Consider the following 21,178-nt stretch of genomic DNA (forward strand, 5'->3'; position numbering starts at 1 on the left):
CAGCTGTGAAAACAGCCTGAGAGTAACTTGCACACAAATGGTAGAAAAATGTATCCACTGCCACCAGCCAGTTAAGTTTGTCTGGTGCTGTAACTACTAAAAAAGTTACACGAGCAGTGGGACAGGAATTGGTGTAACCCATCAGCAACCCACTTAATGTGGTGTGTGTTGAACCCACAGAAAAAAGCTATTTGAGATTAAAAAAAAGTATCCTACTATCCTTGAGGACAGTAGTCCTCATGGGAAAGAATAAAAAATAAAAAGGGAAGCCCAAGGGACACCTCAGCAGCACTGCACATAAGGTGCTGTCTGCTGCAACAATCACTTACAGATCCCTGTAAGAAAATACATGGAGGAAATCAAGTCTCCATTAAAGTAAAAATGAATTACGGTAGGAAAAAGTCCCCAAGTTCGAGCAAAGAGAATGAGTGAGAAAGTCTCACCCACTCAGGAGAATCAAAAAAATCGCAGAAGTCCAGCAAAAGTGCTGGTGGTCTCTCGGGTTGACGGGAATTTGCACAAGAATTCAAAATCCTCCCTAACAGTTTCCAGACAGGCCATGTTATAGAAAATGTTTGTTACCAAAGTGACCAGATCACCTGCATCGCCTTCTCGAACATTTCCCCACCATCAGCATGGAACACTGTTCTAAACCTGGCAACGCTACTTTGCTTCGGACCCCTTTTCTAGCTTGAATCAAACAGTGCTCCTGTGGTCTTGTTAATGTACTAATTTCCCTTTTTATTTGGACTCTTGGGGTAAGCCTGCAGTCAGTGAGAATGCTCCTCTCACGGCTTGTGGGGTATAAAGAGGGTCTCTGCCATCTTGGAATCGGGCAGCACGGTCATCCTGCAGTAGCATCGTGACTTTCTCGTGAGCCCATTCACTTCTCCGCAAACTTCCTCACTGGTTAGCTGTTCCCTTACAGGGAGCTTGCTATTATGGTGAGTTTGTAAGAGGTCTTGGGGTCTGGTTCAAGGGCCATCTTGCCACATCTCTATTAGCCATTGTTTGTATCTTAAAGTACCGGAACACGAAATGCATTAATTTCCTGCTTCCCATTAGCTTGCTCTCTTTCCCAATGTAGTTGGTCTTTTGGAGGAACTGGACTATGCTGGCTGGCAAAAGGGGGTGGGGGGAGATATTCTGTTGGGAGCATCAATGTACCATTTCCCAGATTCCCAGAAACCCCTTGCCTTGCTTGGTACATGTCCATAGTAATGATAAATCTTCCTGACCTGTGTCAACCCCAGAACTTTTTTGCTGGACTGGTAGATTATTTTTCCATATACCTCAGTGACTTGGAATCTTTTTCCACAGTCTTTTACTCTTTTTATGGGTGTAATTTTTAAGACTCTCCATAGTGTATTTGAAAAGTTATCCTGTTTGACAACATTTTTGGTAATAAGTGCCTATTTGTTGCTGTGTTGCCCTAGGGGCTCCCCTTTTAATTTGCTCTGGCTAACCTTGAAAGAACTACAAGGCTAGTAAGGATCTTTGGATCTATTTGGTATGTTATTTGGTGAAACCAACACATTCCACCTTGTGGCGTGCTGGGGGGGATACAACGTATCCCCTTTCACAATAACTAACAATTCTGCTACAGGGACAAGCTTACCTTCAATGGCTGTTGGCAGTAATACCTTTTTATTCAGTGCACCTTCACCGTGGGCTGTTGGCACAGCCCAGGTAAAGGGGCCCATGGGTGCTCATTTTACCAAATTGGTCCCCGTCTGGGTTTTACGCCATTTGAGTGTACCATGTCCTTTCTTGTTCCTTCCCCGACATCCAGGGCGAGAAATTCCTCTGTGATTTTTATCTTTGGCAGAAGTCCTGTGGACTGCCCTGCCCAGGCTCCACAGTGTCTGTGGAGGTAGGAAGCGAGGGAGGAGTACAAAACTCTGCCGCCCTTTCTCTGAGCGTGAGATTCCAGTTCAAACTGGAAGGCTAGCTGTCCAGGAAGGATTGCCAACCCGCATCCATCCCTATCCCCCCCAAGTTTGAATGTTGCAAGGCTGTTTCATTGGCTGGATTCCTGCATAAAAGTCCGAACCTGGAAGCTGAAGAGGTATGCGACCGCTGTAACCAAAACCGAAGTGGAAGGTGAATAATATGCGGCTGAAACAATTTCTAGCGACCGGAAGAGCCTGCTGTGTAACCGGAGGCTTCTGTAGCCCTTCCTTCCAATCTACCTGAGGACTATGAAAACAAGACCCACAACCTGGTGAGACCCTCTAGACTCAAGAAGACTTGCATTTTGTGCTATCCCACACCGTGCTGCGAGCTTGCAGGGCTGCAATACCCTGGGACCTAGAGCCATTGCGTGGTGCACAGTCTACGAATTCCGAATCTTGCTGAAACTTTGTGGGCATCCTGCTGGATCTCCAGAGGCACGATTCAAGTACAAAAAGTCCCCTCACCAGAGTGCTGGAACTTAAAAAAGACGAGAATCCAACCAGCTATATTCTGTCTTCTGTGCTCCTGAAAAAGGCACCAAATCCAGAGCCACATCCAGCCGTGAGGAAAACCTTGCCCAGAGCCTTCATCCTGATCCTCCTTGCTGCAAAAGTCCTTCCAGTGTCTTACGGAAGGAATTCAACTACCAGCTTTTCGACTGCAGATCCTGAAGTCCTCCTGCTGCAAAGTCTTCTGTCCTGAGGTACTGTGCTGTCTTGGGTATTTAACCTACCTTAAGCCTTAGTGATTTCTGTATAGCTTTGCAGGTTTTTCTGTGATTGGCAGGCCTCTCATCCAGTTCACCCAGGCCCCTGCGTCATCCTCATAGGGTGTCTTCTGTGAAGCCCCTGCACCCTCGACTAACTCTAAAGTAAAGTACTCACCTGTTTGAACAGTCTTCCTTAGGAACTCTGGCTTTTGCTACTTAAGAACCTATACTCACACTGCATGTTGCACACTAGACTCTAGTGACCCCCCTTCTGCCACTGAGAACACTGCTGCTCCAAGAATAAGGGAAAGACTTCTAAGGATTGGGCATTTTGCCTAGAAAAGAATAAGTGTCTAAAAGTTACTTACTTTCAAAATAAGTTGGTTGGTAAGTAATTCTGAGAGTTAAGTTACAAAAGTTCTTCCTTAACGTGAATGTGTGTTGCACTATTCTGAAAAGTATATATAAGGTTGTTACTCACCTGTCAATTGGTTGTGCCTCTTCCCCAAAAGTAATGCTGTTGGTTTCACTGTATTATTCCTCTAAGGATAATTGTAGGAGTGTCCCCAACTGGGTCTTGCTTCCCTGACTTGCTGTTAGCCTGTCCAGAATCAGTCTGCCTTAGGTTTTACCTACCTAGAATAACCTTGAGTCATTCATAAAGAGTAACATTGAGTTTTGCCTTCCCTGGTCGGTTTTAGACAGCCACAAAGAGTCTTAGGTTTACACCTGCCTTTAGCTTATAACTCCTTAAAGTGTATAGATTGTACTTATCTTGAGTATAACTGTTATCCAAAATTAAGTTATTGCTTCCCTTAATCACTGAACTGAAAAGCAACTGTAATTGAATATTACACCCCAAGGTCCAACTCCCCTTGAATAACTGTTACCCTGAATCGAAGTTATAGGTTTATACTGTTTCTAGAATCTGTGCTTCACTAGATCAGAGATGTATATTGTCTAGTTTATGTTACTATGTAATTTTCCTGTGGAGCGTCACGTTACAACTTATAGGGTCTACTGCCCTAGAATTAATGTGAAGTTATCTGAAAGTATCATGGTTTTTGCCCCACAAGACTAGGTGTGACCTATACTGAATGTGTATGAAAAGGTTTCAATTACCTAGACTACTGCTAGTTTTCTAAATACGGTCTATGCTTTTGTGTGTGCACTTTAAAGCATAGTGTTGCGTTTTTAGAATTGTGGTTATATATGTGATAGTACTTATTTTCCCCAGATGTATCTGGGCCTACTTATATTTAAATAAACAATTAATTTTTACAATACATTTTGTTTCATGGTTTCCTTGGACCATTTGTATTACAATTTCATTTTAACAGCCCTCTCTGCCTCCTAAAATAAGCCTGGCTGCTCGGTCTACACTACCATGAACTCAGGTGGTACAGCCTTATACTAAGAGTGAAGACTTGTACTGCGTCAGTTGAATGGTTTTACTAAGCCCTTGGTTGGACTTCAGAAAAACTGTCCTAACGGGGACATATCCCTGGTTTTCAGAATGATCAAAAATATGCAAGTAATGTTGACTAACATTAATTATATGTGCATTTCCTGTAGAGTGCAGTGTGAATAGCTTGAAAAACTGCTTGGATGTATCTATTTATTGGGTTGACATGAGAATTCTGCTTTGATTGGAAGCTTAAAGTAGTGACTAGTTGATTTAATGGTGTGGCAAAATATAACATTTTTGAATTTAATTACAATAATTCAATCAATGTTCTGTTAAAATAATGGTATATACTCACTGGGGTCCTACATTTGCATCAAAAACAGGCTATCCAAAAATTCAAAGTGCAGATTTTTTGGGGAGAAAAATAGAAGCGCCTATGTCATTTCACGTCCTGTTAAGATTCTTTTTTTTAAATGTTTGTGTATTATTGCGCAGCCTTCCAGTGCTAGTAATCAATTAACTTTCTCTTTTTTTTCTTTCTTTTTGATTAGATCATAAAAACCCTGGAGCATTTGCCTATTCCCAACAAAAATATGCTTGAAGAGAGCAAGATCCTTCCAATTATCCAGCGATGGTCTCAAACCAAGGTCGCTGTCCCTCAATTTAGCGAAGCGGATGGATATTCTAGTGAGAGCACCTCACGAGCCCAAACTCCCCTCAACACACCTGATCCATCTGGAAAGCTTCTAGCTGATGTTGACATGGAAACTCCAAAGAAGCTAATGCTTCGCAGACTAAAGATTATCAGTGAAAATAGCATGGACAGTGCAGTGTCTGATGCAGCAAGTGAAGTGGAGGTCAAAGAGGTTAAAGATATACTTGACCTTCATGAAACCAGCGAGCAGAGTGTGGAAAAAGATATTATGCCGCAGAAGATTGCCCCAGAGATGGATGAATTGTCACTTCTAAACACAGACTTCCCAACAGCAACCAACATAGCAAAGCAGTCAGTGGCAGAGACGGAACCAACAGAAAGGGAGAACAAAGAAGGCAACCTGCCAAAGCTGGAAGATGCCTCCACTGTGGAAACAACTTCTCAAGATGAAGAAGATGGAGTTTCTGATATTGAAAGTGAGAGAAGTCAAGAACCACCAGACAAGCTAATGGACATGAGCGACTTGGCCACTAGGTTGTTGGATTGCTGGAAAGATCTAAAGGTAAGAGTCTTGTTTTGCCTTTTTATGTTTAATTTTCTGCTCGTTTAATTTTATTTATAAAAGTTAAGTTCAGGGGTCTGGGTTGTGCATATAGTTGTATAATTGGCATAGCCCAAGATTCTTTTACTGCTACATAGCACTACAATACAAGCTGAAAGCAAATGCAGTAGCTCCAAAAATGGTCACATGTTAGAAAAAATAATTTTCTCTATATTTACCACGTTCTTGGGATGTGCACAGCTGGATTATGTCTGGAACACAAATACCCATTGAAAAGTGAGGACCTACAGTTTGAAATGCCAGGTGGTGAAGCCCTGACCGGGCCTACATTTTCTCACAAACTTTGCAGAAATGTTGATCATTTAATACTTTGGCAAGAATTGTTTCGAACCTAGACTGTAAACCGTTTGTTTGCACTGGTGTTGGTGATCTGAAAGAATATTGGTTTTAGTTTGGAGTTTATAAATTACCATTTGAAGAAGAGGAGGCGACATTGGGTGGCCGGAAGCTTGCCAAAGTTGAATCTGATCCTGTATCCCACAGTGTTGATGGTGCCTTTGTGGGTGTTCGTAAATAATGTAGTACACCGCTCATTCTCTGTATGTTAAAAAAAAACTAAATCAGGACTTTGAGCTAGAGGACAGCAAGGCTTTGCTTAGCAGGTTTGTTGGAGTTAACTTGATCAAGAATGTCTCATTGATGTATTACACCATTAAAATCCTCAAAGTAAGCACACTTAAAGTAGAGGTAAACTTAACATTTACTAAAAATAACTGCAGTAAAAATACATTAAAAATAACTCCACTTTAATATTGAAAAAAACGAAATGTAATCAAAACCAAAAGAACACAACATCTTACTAGGAAGTAGCACTATGCTTTTGAGACACGTGGTGGGCATAGAGGAGTGTAAGGGTGCAACTTTGCTTGGGAGTATGGATGATTACACTCATTTGAAATGTACACTTTCAATCATGAAAAGTGCAAATTAACGGGTGATGTACTCAATTGGGGGACTTGGGCCGCATATTGCTAACTCATTAAGCTAAAATTGCACTTTGGTAACAAATGCATGTAGGTTAACACAATATTCTTATTCGTTTTATGAAAAACAAATGTTATTTTCATGTCATCGAATACTGTTCATTTTACTATACGATTTTACTTTGAGTAGTTATTTACTTCTTTTTACGTGTGAGTTATTGTTCCTGGGGTATTAAAATAAAGCAGAGTTAACATTGCACTTCTACTTTTTGCATTGGTCGCAGGGAGAAGCTAGGTGTCAAGATAAACAAACCACATTCAAAACTTGTGGCAAAGCAAATTTAAAGCTACCCAATTGCACCCATATTAGCTCAGTGTAACTGTTTAAATAATGCATCTTAAGGGTGAAGGAGTTAAAACTTTTAAAGCCTTTTATTACAAATGATTTATAAAATGAACGTCTTAACAGTGCTACCATAAACAGCCCGATTGTTGACATTGCCGTCTTTGCCACTCTAGTTGTTACCTTGCCACTGATGGCAGCGCAGCCTGCAGAGCGAGCCTGAGGCAGGGGGGAGGCGGGAAGGACAGACAACAGAAGTTGGTCAGGGGTGAGGACATCTTGGTGTGGCAGGGGGGTGGGGAAGGTGTGGGATGTGGGGATCCAGGGATCCAACTTATAATAGATGGCAGAGGGGAGGGAGTGATAAAGGGAGATCCACACAGCCCCCTCGAGCAGAGGCAACAGGGCAGAGTAAGAGCCCTGCAATATGAAGTGCAGCAAGTGGCTTGCGATGCAAAAGACCTGCGCCTTAAGACCCGCAGAGAGGATTCCATGATCCAAAGACATGGAACCACTTTTAGTATCGGGTCACAGAAGGCTCCAATGCTTTTATAACCTTTTGAAGGGTTATTGCTAAGATTTCAATGAGTTCTAAGACCGTCCCGTTCTCGTCTTGCAAAGCACCTCCTCCCTAACCCAGGCATCCCTTGCCCTGGGTTAGTAGATACTGATTAACTCTACTGTCTAAGATCTTAGTTGAACTGGAAGTAAGGTCCTAAAGGCAGTATGCCCTCTATATCTAATCTATAAGGAATAGTGTCCTTGCACGAATTCATCATCTTTGATATATCCTATATCATGCTTGCAGCTTTGGAAATGTTTTGATAGCAGAGGGCTCCGTGCATCGACTTGTTGCCCTTCGGGGGCTTCCATCCTGCGCTTGGCTGTGATGTCGATGCTGGTATAAGTAGCAACCACTGCGCCCCTTTCCTCAGTTCTCTTTTTCTGCATGCATCGAAGGGTTTGATTGCCTCAGTGATATTTCTTCAAAATCTTGATCTACTGAGAAAACTGGATTTAAGAATTGTTTGGACTCTGAGTCAGATGTCCATCACAGATCTTCACTGACTATGCCTCTGGTGTCTTGGGTGGGCCATAAGGTCGACGTCTATGGCTTGTGCCAGGCTATGACTGTTAAGTCCTTGAATAAGAGGAAGGGGAAACTCGCCCTAGGTAGGCCTTTGTCCAAATCACCTTCCACTACTCTGTCTAAAATAAGTTCGTCCGACTAGAAAAGCTTGAGGGATGTTTTGCCTCAAAGTGTTAAAAAGCACACTCCACATACTAAGCGCTCTACATCGAGAAGAAAATCTCGACATGTACTCTCATAAGAGATCTAGAGAGCAACGTCATCAATCTCAATAGTCTTTCTAGGACTCCTCACCCTATAGGAAATGGTTACATGTTGTTAATAAATCTGCCTCAAACACAGAATGGCAGGATTTTCCCCTCAAAATGGTACGTGTTCCCTGTTGGGTAAGATTTTCACAGAACTGGTAAATCTTCATGACCTGGGTCAACCCCAGAACGTTTTACTTTACTAGTGGGATATTTTTCCTTAATACCTCTGTGAGTGGGAACCTTTTTTCACACTCACATAATCTTTTACTCATTTTATGGGTGTCATTTCTTGACTTTTTTTTTCTTTTTAAAGTTATCCTCTTTAACAACGTATTGTCAGTAAGTGCCTGTTGTTGCTGGGTTGCCCTAGGGGCTCGCCTTTTAACTTTATTTTGCTAACCTTGAGAGAACTAAAGTTCCCAAGGGTAGAAAGGATCTTTGGAACCCTTTTTACATTTATTTTTGGGAAACCAGCACACCCCACCTTATGTGGACTGCTAGGGAGATAACATGTATCCCCTTTTACATTAAAACTGTAACAGTTCTGTTACAGGGGCAAGCTTACCTTCAATGGCTGGTGGCAGTGATATTAATTTGGTGCACCTTTACCGCGGCCTGTGTGCACAGCTGCAGTAAAGGCACCAAGGGTTCTCATTTTACCAAAATGGCCCCCGTCTTCTTTTTCTGGCCATTTTAGTGTTTCTTGTTCCTTCCCCTGACATCCAGGGTGGGAAATTCCTTTGTGTGATTTTTATCTTCGGCAGGAGTCCCCTGGACTCCCCCGCCAAGGTTCCAGTCTGCCTGTGAGGGCAGAAAGCGAGGGAGAAGTCAAAAACTCCACAGCCATTTGTCTTCCTCCTTGCCTGAAGGGGACAAATCACAGTGGGGGGGGGGGGGGCTGGTTGTCCTGATTGAACAACCAGACCCACCCTTCTTGTAAAATGCGGGGAGAATGCAGAGGGTGTGCTGTAGTTCCTGTTAAATACTGCGTACCTGGCAGCTGAAGACTAGTCAACCACTGGAACCGAAAACTGAAGAGGGCGATGAAGGAAAAACGGCTGAAACGATTTCCAGCGACCGGAGAGCCTGCTGTGTAACCGGATCCTGCTGTAGCCCTTCCTTCCAATCAACCTGGGGACTCTGAAAATGACAACCCTGACCCAGAGCCTAGTGAGACACACTAGACTCAAGAACCTTGCGTTGCTGTAATACCCCAATACCCTAGGACCTCGAGCCATCTGCGGTGCACGGTCTTCCGAATCTCGTTGAAACATCGTGGGCATCCTGGTGGTTCTCCAGAGACACAGATCGAGTTCAAAAAGTCCCCTCCCCAGAGTGCTGGACCTTTGTAACAACAAGAATTCAACAGCAATTTTCTGTCTTCAGTGCTCCTTGAAAAGCCGCCAGAACTGCATTCAGCCGCGAGGAAAACCTTGCCTAGAGACTTCATCGATCCCTGCTGTAAAGTTCCTTCTGAGGTCTTGTTTTCAGTCACCACAACAAGGCATCCACTGACCGGGTATTTGGCTACAGACCCTGAAGTTCTCCTGCTGCAAAATCTTCAATGCTGAGGTACTGTTGGCCTTAGGTATGTACATACCTTAAGTCTGTTAGGATTTCTGTGTAGCTGTGGGGTGTTTTTCTCATCCAGTGCACCCAGTCCCACTGCTAGAATCCTGCTAGGGTGTCTTCTGCGAAGCCCCCGGACCCTCTTCTAACATAGAAGTAAAGTTCTCACCTGTTTGCTTAGTCTTCCTAAGGAACTCTGACTTTTGCTACTGAAGACTTTATCCTGATACTGCGTGTTGGTCACTAGATCCTAGTGACCCCCTCTTCTGCCACTGAACACTACTGCTCCAAGAATAAGGGAAAGACTTTCAAGGGATTGTGACTTGCCTAGAAAAGAAAATAAGCGTTTAAAAGTTACTTATTTGTAAAGAGTTGGTTGGTAACTGTAACTCTAAGAGTGAACAGTTACAAAAGTTATTACTTACCTTGGATGTGTAATGCACTATTCTTAAAAGTATGGTTAACATATTTTCTTGCCTTAGAAACTGTTTTGCTATTCTAATAGAATGTAGATGTGAAGGTATATTACTCACCAGTGACTAGGCTGTGCCTCTTCCCAAAAGTAATGTTGGTTTCACCAGATTATTCCTGCTGGATAATTGTAAGAGCGTCCTCCAGCTGTTGGAATCGCAAGATTAGTCCTGTTGGGATGATTGTATGAGTGCTCCCCAACTGGGTCTTGCTTCCCCCGACTTGCTGTTAGCCTGTCCAGAATAAGTTTGTGTTAGGTTGTTGCCTACCTAGAATAACTGAGTCATTCAGTAAAGTGTAACATTAGGGTTTACTTTCCCTGTGCGATCTAACACAGAGTCTGAGGTTCTAACTGTCCCTTATGTTCTACATCAGTCACTTGTATAGTCGGGAAAGACCTAACCTGGACTCCTTGTGAGATATACAAAGTATATGGATTTTACTTAGCTTGAGTTAGCTGCGTGCCACCCCAAAAATAGTTACCAGAGTTACTGCTGATCTCAATCTGTGTTTCACTGATCTCAAAAGCACTTGTAATTGAATATTACAACCTTGGGTTTTACTCACCTAATATAACTGTTATCACAAAAGTAGTTATAGGTTTTTACTTTAACTGGAATAAGTGTTACACTATTCACAAAAAGTATATTGTCCAGTTCGCTTATGTGATTTTTACTGAGTCACTGTACAACTGGTAGGGTCTACTGCCCTTGCATTTCTGAATGTAATTGTGAAAGTAACCATTGGTTCTACCGCCCTCTCTCCCTCCTAAAATGAGCCTGGCTGCTCCGTCTATTCTACCATGTACTCAGGTGCTACAGCCATATACTAAGAATGGAGTGGTCAGTCCTGCTTCTTGGGAGTCCGGAGGATCTTCCTGGAGCTCTTGGCCATCTTAAAAGCAACGCACACAATCTGGTGTTCCTCTCCCAGGCTATACGGTTTCCAGCAGAAACTCTGTGGAAATTCAACCAGCTCCGAGATGGATGTCCAGGTGGCTTACTTTGGAGTTGATTGGTCCCATCAACTCAAGGGAAGAAGTTGTCCTTGCGGGGGCTTCTCTGTCGATACGAATCTGGAGTTTCAGCACAGCTGTAGGGCATCACCGGGCAAACCAATGGTCCAGGAGTTGCAGCAGGCGTCCTATTCAAGTTCTTCTTCGGTTCCTTCGTCCAGTGGTTGACTCTTCCTTCCAAGCCAAAAGACCTGCCTTTTATTCAGTTCTCTCCCTTTCATTCCAGCCTAGCTGCCACTCACCCAGCAGGGTGGCGGTCCTTGCTGGACAGTCAGCCAGCCAATCACCACAGAGTGCATTTAGGAGACTAAGCACGGGGAGTTTCGGGCACCTCCATCACTTTTTGCCTACCCCAGACAACCTGGAGCCAGAGGCGGGCTTCACTGGTGAATCTTGCCAAAGGCAAAACGAACAATGGGACCAAACCTGGTTTGGTGCGCAGAGTAAATCTCAAGAAGGACCTTTCCACAAAGAAATGGCGAAAAAAGACTGGGTCCATTTTGACAAAAATTGCACTCTTGGGTGCTTTACTGCAGCTGCGAACGCAGCCTGGAGTAAATGGACACCACAGTAGTTTAAACGAAACCACTGCCACCATCCATTCAGTGAGTAAAGGGTAACATAAAGTATGTTACATGAGAAGCTAGACAAAGGGGATACTGGGTAACCCCTCCAGCACCATATTGTAAGATGGTGTGTGCTGGGTCTGGGTAGTTCACAAGTGTAAGTAAAGTCAATTTCACTTTACTGCTCTGGGAAATTGTAGTTTATCCCAGAGAAGGTATTCAAACCTTTGGCAAATCTGAAAGACTTCCCTCTGCCACTGCACTGAAGGTGCTGTGTAACAAAATGTAAAAGATGATGCCTAATGGAGTTTGTCAGGCTCCATAACCAAAAGAAACACAACTCTCAGAAATCACATTAAAATACATGAGAGTGGGAAAAAGGGTCTCGCTCTCTCCAGGTTGAAAAAATCAAGTCCCCAAAATCCAGCCAGGTTGCTGGGGGTCTCTAAGGTGGAGGGAATTGGCACATTTCTGAGAATTCTCCCCAACAATAGGGACGAAAAAAGATTTGACGCTCTGGGGAAAAAGTGTTTTTGGTGGGTAGCATGGCACTTAGGCCCATTAATGCTACATGTGCCCCAGCCAGGTATTCATACTCTATGGGAGGTTGTGACAATGGCTGATGAAGCCATTCCCGAGGGAGAAGGGTGGAGGCTTTGTTAGTATTGTGCCGGATGGCATGGATGCTATGTTGATAAACAAGGAGGGTCCTGGGAGTCCCTGCCTACCTGCCTATATCCCAAGAGAGTCTCAACTAGATTCTTTAGCTCACTATCCCTTTCAGAGAAGAGATATTTCCATTACATATGTCTTTGTCCTGCCCAAGGACAGTCCAGCACGGAAATGCCAGGAATATCTCTTCTGAAGAAGAGTACCAACAGCAACCCCAGACACATGTTTTGCCCTGGTTGTGCCTAGTCAGTGAGGTGGCGCTTTGTTTCTCTACCAACTGTGAACACAGGGTCTTCATTTGCATTACCCTAATACCATAGGGTGAGAACCCAAAGCTACTTAATATGCACAAACAAGCAGGGTCCTCGGAGTCCCTCTCTACTGGCCTACATCCCGGGAGAGTCTCAACTAGATTCTTTAACTCACTATCCCTTTCTCAGAGAAATGTCCATTACTTATCAGTCTTTGTCCTGCCCAAGGGCAGTCCAGCACCAAAATGCCAGGCAATTCTCTTCTGAACAAGAGTACCAACAGCAACCCCAGGCACATGTTTTGGCCTGCTTGGGATTCGTCGGTGAGGTGGAGCTGTGCCTCTCTAAGACTCCCAGGACCCTCCCTTGATTGTACATGGTGGTATGTGGCAGTCTCTGCAATCAGGTCTAGACTCTTCATTTTACTTTAGTCATGTTATGGCAGCAAGCGCTGTAACCAGGTTTGCGTGGCTGCCAATCAGGTTTTGACCCAGACTTTCAGCAGGAGGCTGTTGGATATGCTTTTTGATGGCCGACCAGAGCTTGGAGAACATGCAAGTTTCCAAGACAGCTGCAAAATCGATAGGTGCAGCAATACGTTCACCACAGCAAACATATTTGGTGCTTCAAAATTGGAGAGGTCGTTCCTTATGATTAATAAAATCAATTGGAAGAATGTGGGGGCAATTCTCTCAGAAGCCAGAGGGGAGACTGCCTTGTGGTTTGAGAGGATGGGAAGGGAGCGGGAGGGGGGGTGAAGCTACCCACACAACCTCCGCCTCTATGCTGTCTGCAGCAGCCACAACACCAAAACCTCTTTGAGGCTTTAGTCCACAGGACTGTGGTAGGAGGCAGACTGACACAGCATTTGGAAGCATGGCAAGCATTTAATCAGATGCTTGTTCACTGCAAACTGTAGCCCCTGGTTGCTGTCTCCATTCCTAAAAAGGTCTATGAATTGTCTGGCAAGCAACCAATCATTGAAGGATCCAGATCCACTCCTCTTGCAGGGGATTTCGTCCTGTTAGAGAAAGGTGCAGTAGAATCAGTACCTGTAGTGGAGAGGAATCGGATATGGTGGTATTTATCATTTAAAATTCCCAGAATGGACAGAGTGCTGCGACCCATGTTGGACTTGAGACACTTGGAAAATGTTCCTCAGGAACGACAAGTTGAAGATGGTAAATCTTTTGCAGATCTTTCTGGCCCTCCAACTCCAGGATTGGGTGGTGTCATTCGATCTTCAGAATGCTTATTTCCATGTGCCCATACATCCCAAGCACATGAAGTTCCTGAGGTTCTCATTGGGCAGTTCACATTATCAGTTTTTGCCTCACCTCCGCTCCAAGGGTCTTAATCAAGGTGATGATGTTGGTGTTGGCAACAAATCTGAGGGGAAGTATTCACATATATCCCTACCTGGATGATTGGTTGATCAGGCCTTGTCCCCTCGAACATGCTCTGGAACATCTTACATGCTACTGCTGCAAATTGGGCTTTCCTCAATTTCAAGAAGTCTCACTTGACACATTCCCAAAACCTTCAATTTATTGGGGCAGTCCTGGATTCTTCCTCTGGAAATCCTCGCCCTCCTAGTTGAGGGCTTGGCATATTCTGCAGATGGTTGTAAAATTTCAAAATGCCCAGCATTTACCGGCCTTTGACTTTTTGAGGTTGCTCGGTCTCATGGCATCCTGCATTTTCCTGGTGCCTGAGGCTTGTCTAAGGATGAGATCCCTCCAGTCGTGCCCTCCAAGCCCAATGGTCACAGTTCTCCGGTAGGATGACGGACCTTCTTCAGGTTCCGAACAAGATCACACAGGATTGATTGGTGGGCCTGCAAGGAAAATGCGATGAAGCAAGAACCTTTTTGGCAACACTGGCTGGAGATTTGCAGTAGTTGGACGCTTCCCTCACAGGTTGAGGAGCTCATGCAAACGATAGTCAGCAGTCGTTGGTATCCATTGGAGTCCAGACAACACACAAACATTTTAGAGCGGAGGGCAGTCACTGGTGCTGAATGCCTTTCTTCCTTATGTGCAGGGGAACAATATCCTGGTAATGACGGACAACATCGTGGCCATGCATTACCTTAACAAGAGAGGTCGTCTAGGGTCACTACCACTGTGCAGAGGCGCGATGCAGCTCTGTTTTTTTTGGGCTCTTCAAGGAGGAGTCTGTCATCCGTTCACCTACCCGTAGAAGAGAACGTGGTGGCGGATGCTCTGAGCAGGCAGACCAGTCTCTCACGAGTGGTAATTGGCTCAGGGAGTCCTTCTAGAGATCTTTGTCCTTTGGATCTGTTTGTGTCCAGTATCAACAGGAAATGCGGCAAGTTCTGCTCAGGGAATTTCTTCAGAGTAGCTCTGGGGAACACGTTCATAGGGAACTGAGAATTTCCACGTATGTAAGGGTCCCACCAGTCCCTGTCATTCCTCATGTCATCAGGTGGTTTGAGGAAGTTTGGGAAATCCACAATCCCAATTGCTCTGGATTGGTCCAGGAGAACGTGGTACCCGGAACCTCTGGATATGTCATCTATCTGCCCTCGGATTCTTCTTGCTCAAAGAGCAGGCTTGCTAACTCTGGAGGGAGGTCGCCTCCTACATCCAGAGATCGGAACCATGAGCCTCCATGCCTAGTTTCTTAGAGGTTAACCTACAGAGATTGGGATCTCCTGGAAGGTGTAATGGAGGTTTTGCTTTCATCAAGAAGACGAGCAACAAAAGCTCTAAATCGCTGTTGGTAAACATTTTGCAGCTGGTGCAGAGCTAAGAATATAGACCCTTCTACTTGTGACACACCATCAATGTCATCATTCCTATTACATCTGGCCTATCAAGACGGCAGTGCATAAAGAGGGGGGAAAAACATGAACTGAGGCAACGGGCGCGGTGCATGCTACTTATACAAGTGTCGACGTCCCGGCCGAGAGCGGGATGGAAGTCGCTGAGGGACCACCAATACGCACGGTGCCCTCTGCTGTCAAAAGGTTTCCAAAGCTGTAAGCAAGATATCGTATGTATCAAAGATGAGAAATCCGTGGAAGGAACATCCATCAGAGGGACCATTAGTAGGAGTAAGTAATGTGTTCTTCTATATCCAGTTATTGTTCTAAATAGTATGGGATTGTGCTTTACAAACAAAATGTCCGACTCAGTCTCCTTTCTATAATGCCCACATGTTCCTTTCACTGACTAGTTCTCCTCCAACTCCAATCACCTGTACTCTTACCTCTCCTGCTCTGTCCATCTGATGTCTCTTGCTCCTCCTGGGCCTTGTCGCCACCATTTGAACTTACTACTTCCTCCACTGCTCTAATACTCCCTCCTCTAGACTACTATTCCTCTCTTCACACCACCACTACTACTCCCTCCCCAACTCCTATTTAGAAACCTGTCTTTCATTCACACAAACACTTCCGTGCTGTTAAGATGGAATTTCATAATCGGCCCTGTGGACAGTGTTGGGGAAAATTTCTTTAAAGGCAACTTTCCTGTTATATTTGTGGACTACCAAAACCTTCTGCTTTTGTTTCAGCATCCTGACCTGACTTTAGCCAGTGGAGCACAGCCTCCCGCTGCACTCCCCTAGGCTTTCACTCATTGTTAGAGGGGAAACTGACACATCCTTAGGGCTGACAGTACGGAGAAACTTAGTTTCTCTTAGTCTTACGACTCTGTTGCCACTTTTGGTAACATGTTATCGTTGCACAAAGTGCCTTGCAGTACTGCACAATGGGGTCCTTGTGTTTCTGGGCCCTAGACATCCACTAAGGAATTGTTGACTGGACAATGTGCCTAGGCGTGGATTGGGGGCAGCAGAAGCTTTTTCGTGTATTTTAGTAACTTTTTACTGAGCCATACTGCACTTACCGTGTGTGGCTCATGATTTTGACTAGTGTCAGTCATAGCCGTGCTACAGGGTCTTTTGTCTCCTTTGGCCATTTTGTCCGTTGACCTTCCCCTTGGTCTTCGGGACCCAGGACTTCCTTATTTGGGCATGCAGTTGCCCTTGAAAGCCACCTCCTGTGCATGCTACTGCAGGTCACTTGTGTGGGTACCCAGGTATCAGCTGGGGCTACCTGGTCCCAATTCACACTACTTGTGCCAGGATGTCTGGTGTGCACGATGGCATGAGAACCACAGTGGTCCCTGATTGGACCACTGCTGGCATGCATGAGTGAGGCAGATCATCTCATTGGCCGGCTGGGTGCGAGCACTCGCCGGACTTGTGGATATGAGGGGTCCTGAATGCAGACCAGCAGGTCCGAATCGACCTGTAGACTGAGCCAAGTATCCAGAAGAGATCCAAGGACTATCTGAACCATGAAAAAGAAGGTTGGCACCCTGAGCACGCTGTTGTCCCTGTAGAGCGCTGCTTTGCGCTCTCTCAGAAGACCTGTGAAAGGGCTTTGAACCTTTAGTGGTGGGAATAATCACTCAACGCTTTCTGGTTGCCCGGCAAAAAAGTTTGTTCAGAAGTGTTCTAGGGCCATCCAGTGGACTGTCCAGCTTGAATCATGGCACCTGTGCAGGAGCATCATTGCATCGAGTTTTGTCTTGAAATTTTGGGGATTCCTAGCCTGCACTACAGAGCACATTTTCAATGAATTTTGTTGTCGGGGAGACTTCTCATTTCTGTGCTAATTCCCTTCAACCTTAGAGGCCCCCAGCTCTTTTGCTGGACTTAGACTTTTACATTTTATCCTGAAGTGAGTGAGACCTTTTTCTAACTCTCATGTATGTTTGATCAACTGTTTCTCTTTGGTTTTGGAGTCTGACAAACTCCATAGGCTTCTTCCTTTTGTATTGTGACACACAGCACCTTCAATGCACTGTCACAAAGAAAACCTTTAGATTTCTCCTAAGGTTTAAATACCTTCTTTTGGGTGAACTACTGTTACCAAGAGTAGTAAAGGGAAATTGACTTTACTTACCTGTTTTTCCTACGTAAGACCAGTACACCCCATGTTATGTGGAAGTACTGGGGGTGGGGGTTACTTAGTAGCCCCTTTGCCTACTTACTCATGTAACATTTTTTATGTTACCCTCACTACTTTTAATGGCTGGTGGCAGTGGTTTAATTTTCCTACCATTGTGCGCCGGCTGAATCATCAGCTGCAGTATATAGCACCCATGGGTGCCATTTTGTTAAAATGGCCCTGGTCTTTTTTTCGCCATTTCTTGCTTTTGAGGTCTTTCTTGGGTTTTGCTCTGCGCGCCAAACCCGGCTTAACCTTTTTGTTAGTTTTGCCTTTGGCTGGCTTCAGTGCTGAAACCTGCCTCCAGCTCCAGTGTGTCTGGCAAGGCAGGAAGCGAGGGAGGTGCATGAAACTCCCTGTCCTTCTCCTTGATTACTTGAATGCACCCCGTGGTGATTGGCTGGCTGACTGTGCTTGCAGTTTAGCCACCCTGCTGTTTGAGCGACAGCTAGGCTGTGCATGAATGGGAGAAAAAGGCAACGTCTCTTGAACCGAAGGCAGTCGACCACTCAACGAAACATCCGATAAAGGAAACTGGAAGAGCAGCTTGCTGCACTTTCCTGGACCGTTCAATTGCCTCGTGAAGCCCTGCTGCAGTGCTGAAGCTCCATATTCTGAATAGACTACAGAAGCACGTAACGGACGACTGACTTCTTCCCTTCAGTTGTTGGACCAGCTGACCCTAAGATAAACTTTGCTGGAACCCTTTTCCTTGCTGCTGCTGGAACAGAGTGCCAGGGGTCAGGAAACACAGAATCGAGTGCATCGTCTTTAAGCCAGACCGGAGCTCCAGGAAGATCCTGAGGACCGTCCTGAAGCAGGACGATCAGGCCTGAGCCACCTCAACAGAGTGCTGGACCCCAGAAGCAAGTGAAGCCCATCAAGTGTCCAAGAACCGCAGTGGTGCTATTGACTGTTAGCTGAAACCGCGAAGTGTTGCTGATTTGGAAAGAGCCCGTACCCGCTGCCGACCTTCGAATTGCAGTGCAGGAGTCCTCCAGACGTCCTCCATCTGATCCCCACAACTGAGGCCCAGGAACCCAGGATCTGCATCCCGAACTGTAGCCAGCTGGACCCTCTTCTTCAAACCTAAGGTGCTGTCTTGACTAAGGGGTACATACCTCTTGTGTCTATAGCTTGCTTGTTCTCACTGGAGACTTGTAGTAGCTGCTTTTTGCAGAGTTTAGTCCAGCTCTGCCCTTCTCAAGCCTAACAGTTTGTGGCCCAACAGTGATTCCTTTTCTAATAACACTGCAAGACTTTTGTGCTATCTAAAGAAGTGCCTCAGCTCACTAGACATTGTTCAAATTGACTGTCCTGACTCCCTGCAGACTCTAACCCATTGAATTTGGTTCTAACTGTCCCTCATAGGTGGTGCATACATTTTACTTGTATTGCTGGGAAAGGTCTAACCTAGACTTCATTGGAGGATTGAAAAGTATTCACATGCTCTGAGAACCTGTTAAACGTTTTCCTTCCCCAACCTTTTACTTTGTCCACAACCTCAGTATTGCATTAAGTGTCAAAAGTGATATATCCATGTCCACAGTGTCCTAGTAATTGAAGTCACCTCAGGGTGTAGGGTGTGTGTATGTCATCCCAAACATGTATCTACTTGCTTATCTTAAATCTGAGGAAGTGTTGTGAAGTGTATTTTTTTGTTGCATGTTGCCCTTTCTAAAGAAGGTTTATTTAAAATTGACTAAATAATTGTTTTACTAGAAGACCTTGATTAGAAGTGTTATTTGGATACTTGTAATTGTGAATCTGTGTTGCATCAATACAGCTCACATTTACCCCTCTTGAGATAAGTCTGGCTGCTCAGTCATTCTACCACCTTGTGTAGTACAGACCTATACCAATAGGTGGGTTACCTATTACCAAGAGGACAAGGCTGGTTTAGTCTCCCACAGGATTACTACATACAATCTTGACTAACAGCCGCGAGAGAGAAGGTTCTGTCACACCACAAGACTTGGGTGTCCCTTATTAGGACTGATTTTCTATACTCTGGCCTGGTGGTTGGGGACACCTCTGGGAGCTGCAGCCAAACCAGTTCAGTATGGCAAGGTGAGTGGTCTAGGCTAAGTCCCAAGAGGTGGTGAGCTTGTCAGGGGTCCACAGTGACCACACACAGTGAAACAGTCAAAGAACACACTTGAACAAACGGGTATAAAAATACTTATTTACTTATGGCAGAATAACACAATGAAAAATAACTACTAACGAGTAATACTATCACACAACACTAATAATAGATACATATATACAATCACTGGAATAGGGAGAAAAGTTCAGCAAAGTTCCATACAGTTTTGTGAAGCTGAAAAACATGAAGGTAGGGTCTCTGGGGTCCAATGAGTGTTGGGGGACAAGTTAATCTAACACGCGTGCCCCCAACTATTGGAGTGTTTGTGTGAACAAGCAATGGCAAAGCCTAAGTAATACAGAAGTTTATAAAAGAGAGTTGGGGGTTCAGGTAAGTATCACTACAACTCCCCCCCGTACTCTGATTCTGTGTGGGACTTGGCAGGTCTGCTGAAGAGGGTCTGAGGTCTATTTTTCCGCCATCATCCTCAGCCCTTGATCCCCACGGGTTGCAGGTTTGAGCACTCCTCAGATCGGTGACTAATGCTGGAGCAAGGTCTTCGAGTTGGAAAATGCAGAATAACTCGATGCAGGGCCCCTCTCAGGACAGGAATGGACACAGGTATGCAGTTTCAGACGATGGCCACTGATGCACGGCGACGCAAAGGGAATCACTTGCTGCGGTCAGACTTCGCCTCCCATCTCTGGTCCCCTTGATGCTAGGACCACAAATGTTTGCAGAGGTAAGTCTTTTTGCACAAGCTGAAGATCCCCCAAGTTCCAGCCTTCAACTCGGAACGTCGACATCTGCAGCAAGGTAGCCCAAATACAGAGCTGGTCAGCCACTGGGCGCTCCAGGGGCACTTCCGAAGGCTCTTCTTCGTAGGACTCAGAGCTGACGTCGATAATGGATGGTCTCTTAACTCCAAGGGTCGTTGTTCCTTCGCAGGACTGCTGGAGATCTTCAACAGGACAGCAGCAGAAGTTTGTCACCAGGCCTCCTTCCAACGGGTCTCTGGCCTCCTTGCAGGTCTTGCAGCTGGACAGGATTCTTGGCATTTACAGTTTCTTAGAAGATCTCTGGAGTGGGTGCAGGGGTCCTCTTCTTATCCCAAAATCCTAGGGCAAAACAATTGTAAAATGCATTGTACATTGTGAGACAGGCATGGTATTGAGAGAGACAAATAGTTTGAAAACCTTTGTCAAACTTTGTGGGGTTGGTGTAATGCCTATCTGGCCATAGCTATAACTTATGTTTTTAAGGGTCGTTGATGTCTGGACGTCCAAAACCAAAGTTCGTCTGTGTCCAAACCTATGCTTGCCCCCACTCCTAAACCAAATGTGATGGGGGATCATCTTAAAGGGAAATGGTGATTCAAACGAAAATGTAAACAGCTGGTTTCAAGTAGTCTTACCGATTGGTGTAATTCTGCCAATTCAAAATAGCTCAACTCAAAATGGTTACCCTTGGAACCTTCCACGTAGGGCTCTTGCAGCAAACCAATAAAGTTCACAGGGATCTCTAGTACTCTTGCGGTTCTCTTCCCCGAGCTTCGATCTTTCCAGTTCCGAACAAAGACACAGTTTCTGCTGGGCCTCTCGGGC

The 21,178-nt window shown here is 45.0% G+C and overlaps 1 protein-coding gene across 3 annotated transcripts in view; it reads left to right on the top strand.

The window, feature by feature from the left end:
• Nucleotides 1-21,178, top strand: part of SETD2 (SET domain containing 2, histone lysine methyltransferase) — a 1,465,157-nt gene that overhangs the window by 755,563 nt on the left and 688,416 nt on the right. For all 3 annotated transcript variants that reach the window (XM_069645793.1, XM_069645791.1, XM_069645792.1), the window contains one exon: nucleotides 4,625-5,290. In XM_069645793.1, the coding sequence (XP_069501894.1) occupies nucleotides 4,625-5,290 (666 nt within the window). The remainder of the gene's footprint in view (nucleotides 1-4,624; nucleotides 5,291-21,178) is intronic.

This window comes from Ambystoma mexicanum, chromosome 2p, assembly GCF_040938575.1.
Source record: "Ambystoma mexicanum isolate Mex_15411 chromosome 2p, UKY_AmexF1_1, whole genome shotgun sequence".
Classification (NCBI taxonomy): Eukaryota; Metazoa; Chordata; class Amphibia; order Caudata; family Ambystomatidae; genus Ambystoma; species Ambystoma mexicanum.